Source organism: Arachis ipaensis, chromosome B02 (genome assembly GCF_000816755.2).
Source record: "Arachis ipaensis cultivar K30076 chromosome B02, Araip1.1, whole genome shotgun sequence".
NCBI classification, from domain to species: Eukaryota; Viridiplantae; Streptophyta; class Magnoliopsida; order Fabales; family Fabaceae; genus Arachis; species Arachis ipaensis.
In genome coordinates this window covers 86,197,603-86,203,388 of record NC_029786.2, presented here as the reverse complement: position 1 = coordinate 86,203,388, position 5,786 = coordinate 86,197,603, and the positions used below count along the sequence as shown (strand labels likewise).

The window sequence follows — 5,786 nt, the reverse complement described above, 5'->3', positions numbered from 1 at the left end:
GGTCATGGGTAAACAGAGATTTTGGATAAATAAAGAATACATGCATATACGTGTAATATTTAAGGAAAGAAAAATATGAAGGAAGAGTTGATATATATTACCAATTTGGTAGGCAAGGCCAGAAAATGAAGAACAACCAGGACCACCAGTTAGCCATAGCATAAGAGGATCATTTTTAGGATCATTTTCTGACTTAATAAAATAGTAAAATACTTGCAAGTCATCATCTGTCTCCCCCAATCCCACGTACCTGTAGTAAAAGACATAAACCTCGTATTGAAAGTTGAATCTGTATTAAGTTATATGGGTGGTTACGCACGTTAAAATATCTTCATTGAAAGATTAATCGCTAAAATATGAGCACATAACCTGTGTCCTGTACTCCTGTTATATCAAATGGTTTATTCAGACATGTTAAACTTTAGTCATCATAAATAGTCACTTTTTATTTGTCATTTGGAATTTTTAAATTACTTTTTTATCTTTATATTTATGATTTTTCTTTAAGAAATGTTAGAGAACTGGTAGAATTTATTATTTTTAGTCATCAATCTAATTTTTTTAGTTTAATAATTCAATAACGTACTTTTAGTTCATATTTTTAAATATTAATGACTAACTGCTGACAAAATATTTTAGCATTTCTCTTTTTCTTTTTGCTGCTAAATTTTAAATTTTGAATCATAAATTATAGGTTAAACTTTAAATCTAAAGTCTAAATTTTCCGGTAAAAATTTAAAAGTAAGTTTAATACTAAAAATTAGCTAATGTTAATGAATGATAAAAAAATTAATTAATATTAATTTAAAAGAATGAATGTAATTACACAATCGTGTAAAATGTTTTATAAGTGTATTAAAATTAAACTCTTTACTAAATTCTAAGTAGTAGAAAACTTGTTTCGAAAAAAAAAAAAACATAGAAAATAATAAATTGATCTCTGATTATTTTTGTTCGTAAACATTTAAATTTTTTAGAATTTAAAAATATATTTATGATTTTAACTTTTTTAAAATTTGAGTGTATATATTGATTTCTGAGTTTAATTTGTCTAATTTTAAAAACTCTCTCATGTGTACATTTATATCTGTAATTTGATTTTTTTCGTTGAATCTGAACAGAATGACATGAGGAATCGATATATCTAGATTTTGAAAAAGTGAAAGATATTTTTAAATCTTCAAGAACTTAAATGTCTACGGATCAAAAGTCAAAAACCTATTTATCATTTTCTCTAAAATCTAATTACCACTTTGATCAATTATTACCCATAAACTAAAATAACTCAAACAAAAAAAAAGAAAGAAAAGAAGAATCTAGAACTGAAATGGTGAACATATATGCTGAGCGTACCCAGTTTCAAGATAAAAGGGGAGTGGGCCATCAAAACCAGGAAGGTATTCAACTTTTGCAGAAGCAGCTTCAATCTGATGAAATGCTATCTGCAGCAAAATTGTGAGAACAAGAAGCAGTACTTCAAAAGTGCGCAGAGAAGAAGGAGCCACCATTGTTCAACACTGGAGAAGCTTCAATGATGTAAAAGAAAGTCAACTTCTGCTGCTGGTAGTTGTTGCAGAATCAAGAATGTGTGAATTCACGTTTTAGAAAAAAATATTAATTAATGAAATGGGTACGGGAGTTTGACTACACGCGCAGACAGTGTCTGCTAGCGGTGACTGACTAGGCAGGAGTTTTGTCTAGAGTGAGGTAATTAGGAGAGTTTAATTATTGGTTAATGAAGGTGTGTTAGTTATTAAGCTTTTTGGCATTTTGTTGGTGAAATTTTTGTTTTGATTGGGCTTTTTGTTGGGTTATAGAGTAAGAAATGAATATTGTAATATTTTTTTGTTTGTATGGTATATCTGATATTTTATATGATATTTTTTATAAAAATATTTTTTAGTTTGTTATAATTTTTTTAATAAAAGTTAATATTTATTTATTAAATTAAAAGTAATATATAAAATAATATATTTTTGCAGTTTCTATGAATACTATCAATAATCCTAAATTGTTTACTGTTTTGGATTCCAGGTTTTTACTAATTAGGTTTTTATTATTATTTAGGGTTAATTTTTGACTTAATTTATCAATTTCATTAGAAACAATAATACATATTATAACAAATTAGAATAATAAACAATGACCAAGAATTATAATAATTAATTTTACAATGCGAAGAAAAAAAAAATATTGTATAAGATGCTAATATTGGAAAATATCTACGGTTAAAGAAGAAAATTAGTAAATAGCGTCCGATTTTATCTTGACCGAAAATATTAATTATTTATAGACGTTTTTCTGTGGGTGACGAGAACTGGGTTGGGCGACTGACATACGCAATTTTACTCGGTGTTCAACGAATAACACAGCTTCAACGAATAACACAGCTTCAAAAAAAATTTTTGGGCTTCAAATCAAATTGGCCCAAACATTTAACTACATTAATTAACATAATCTACTACCTAACTTATTAATCACTTTGACAAGTTAAAGCCTGTTGTTCCTCTGCTTCCGTCAGATTTGTTTTGTCTTGGGAAACATCTTTACACGCGTCCAATATCCATGCACTCCACCTTGTTTCAACATGTAATGAAAATTCTTCATTTCATCACTGTAGCACTGCCCGTGTTTTTTTTTGTTGAGAATTGAGATGCTCTTTTTGTCAAAGAATTTAGTGAAATAGTTAATATTAATTGCAGGTGTTTTTTGTTCTATTTGGGCCAGATATATAGTAATAATCTCTTTTTTGAGTTAATAAAACATATCTACGTAATATATTAATCAGTTATTCTATCTGTTAAATGCAATTAAAATTGAATTATTTATTATAAAATAAAATATGCAATTTTTCAAATAAAAATGAGTTTATATGAACTAGGATAGTTAATTTAAATTAAGTATAGCTAAAATTTAACATAATCATAATAATATAATAGAGTATATACCCATTTTGGTCCTCAAAGAATTTTAAACCAGACATTTTAGTCCCCAATAAAAATTAATTACTCGATTGGTCTCTAACAATTAATTTCGTCAGTCACTTAGGTCCTTGGCTCCGTCAACTCTAACGGAAGACAAAATGGTCCCTGAAAACTCTAACATGGGACAAAATGATCCCTGACAACTCTAACAAGGGACAAAATGATCCCTGACCCCTTTATTCGAAAACGACACTGTTCTTCCCCAATTTTTATCATATCTCGCATAACCCTAACATTCATATTCTCCTTCTTCACCTCCACAATCTTCTTTTCCATCTTTTTCTTCCTCCTCTTTAGCTTCAAGATTAAGGCATGGTGTAATTGTCACATGTGTCGCACCTACCTTAACATGTCATGGACCACACACTTCCTAAATCTTTGTGACTGGTACATCCACCTCCTCTGCACTTCACCCACCTAAAGCATCCACTTCCACGTCTTTGATAACATCATCTCCAACGCCGACAACGTCCACGACATCCTCAAGACCAAGTTCTACAACTACTCCAAGGGCACGCCTTTCTCCACTCTCCGACAAGCAATATAGATTATTGGATATTATGACATCATGAGAAGATTCTCCTTTGACATCATATGAAAATTCTCATTTGAAATAGACACTGAGTGTTTCATTCCTTCTTTCCCGGAGTCCAAGTTGGTAGACAGCTTCGACCTCGCATCCAAGCTATTACAACGAGCAATGTCACCGTTGCTGCTCATATGGAAACTGAAGCGATTACTGAACATTGATTCGGAGAAGAAGTTGAAGGAAGCGATCGGAGTGGTGGACAATGTGGTCATGGAGATGTTAGGGCAGAGGAGGAGGGAGATGGCAACGACGACGATGAGTCTTAACAAATCAGACTTGCTATCTATATTCATGGGATCCATCGAAGACGACAACTAGTTGAGAGACATAGGCATTAGTTTCCTGAGTATGAATTGGTTGAGAACAAGTTGAGATTTTTTTTTTTTGTGAACATTAAATTTATAGTGTGCATTGTGTAGTTTGAAGTTACAGTGTTAGACTGTTAGTGTTATATGAGATATGATGAAAATTGGGAGAGAACAGTGTCGTTTTCGAACAGAGGAGATCAGAGACCATTTTGTCCCCTGTTAGAGTTGTCATGGACTATTTTGTCCTCCGTTAGAATTAATGGAGTAAAGGACCTAAGTGACTGACGGAGTTAATTGTTAGGGACCAATCGATAATTAATTTTAGTTGGGGACTAAAGTGTCTAGTCTGAAATTCTTTGAGGACCAAAATGGGTATATACTCAATATAATATCTTAACAATTTTTCTAAACAAAATTAAAAAGATTTAAAAAATATATCATCCGTTTAATTTTATAAGTAAAAAAATTAAAAATACTAATATTCCTTAAATGTTACATAATAAATTTAGTCAATGTATATAAATAAAGATAATAAAAAAATAAATAAAATCTTAAACAGTCCCAGACAATTACTCCCAAAAGATAACGAGTCTCCAATAAAAAAAATTTGTTAATCCTAATTAACAGTTAACGAATAATTGGAATAAATAAATAGTTTAACGTGTTACAGAAGTATGTTTTGTTAATAAAAAAATATTGAGTAATTACCCAAATCAGTTTTCAAGAGTTTTAAAAGCGGACATTTTAGTTTCCAAGAAAAATTAATACACAAATCAATTCCCAAGGTCTTACAGACAAATCAGTCCCCAATTTATTTTTCAGCAGAGTAATTACCCAGATTAGTCCTCAAGAATTTTAAAAACGGACATTTTAGCTCCCAAAAAAAGTTAATACACAGATCAATTTCCAATATTTTTCTTCATTAGACATAAGACCATCTCCAGTAGGGAACTCATCCCAGTTCCTGTTTATGGCTCACCTGTCATAAAAAGTAACTCCACATCAGCTTTTGCGTCATAAACAATAAATAGGAACTCAAAGCATCTCTCTCTTCTCCGTTAGGAGGAACTAACTTTAGTCCCTATTGTGGTCCCACTTAATTAATTAATTAAAATACTTAAAATTAATATAATTAATTTTTTTTAATAATATTATTTAAATTTATAAATTTAAAAATAATTCATTATTAAAAAATATTAATATTAAATAAATTCATATATAATAATAATACACAATATATAATTCGAGATTATACTAATTTATAGTTTTGTGTTTACAACTGCTAATTTTAATAATATCATTAGCATTTTAAATTTTAAAAATAAAAATAACCAACTCAATTGAAAATTGATCTGTGTATTAATTTTTTTTGAGACTAAAGTGTTCGTTTTTAAAATTCTTAGGGACTGATCTGGGTAATTACTTTGCCGGAAAATAAACTGTAAACTGATTTTTCTGTCGGAATAAAACCTTAAAAATTAAATTGTGTATTAATTTTTTTTAAGAACTAAAATATTTATTTTTAAAATTCTTAAGGACTAATTTAAATAATTACTTAAAAATATTATATTATCAGAAGGACTAATTAATCTCAATGAAATAAAGTTTAAGGGCCAGAATAAAATTTTTTTTTTATTAAAAGTCTCGTTATCTTTTAGAATAATTGTTCGGAGCAGTTAATTTTTTTTCTTTCTCCACATAATATTCGACAGAACAATGTTTGATATGCTACTCTCTGTACATTGTATTTTTTACAAATGCAAAAATAGTTATCCATAAAATATGCTTCCGATGGATTGATAATACATTCTCGACGGATTATACTTTTACAAATAAAAAGAATAAATTGTTAAAATAGTACTAAAAAAACTCACATGGTTAACCAAAAAAAAAAATCTAAAAGAT

General features: G+C 29.0%; 1 protein-coding gene across 2 annotated transcripts in view; it reads right to left on the bottom strand.

The window, feature by feature from the left end:
* The window catches only part of LOC107625590 (serine carboxypeptidase-like 2), a 26,365-nt gene extending 24,704 nt beyond the window's left edge, over window positions 1-1,661 (bottom strand). For both annotated transcript variants that reach the window (XM_016328270.2, XM_016328271.2), the window contains exons 1-2: window positions 1,354-1,661; window positions 102-250 (exon numbers count right to left, since the gene is read on the bottom strand). In XM_016328270.2, the coding sequence (XP_016183756.1) occupies window positions 102-250; window positions 1,354-1,508 (304 nt within the window). In that variant the 5' untranslated portion in view covers window positions 1,509-1,661. The remainder of the gene's footprint in view (window positions 1-101; window positions 251-1,353) is intronic.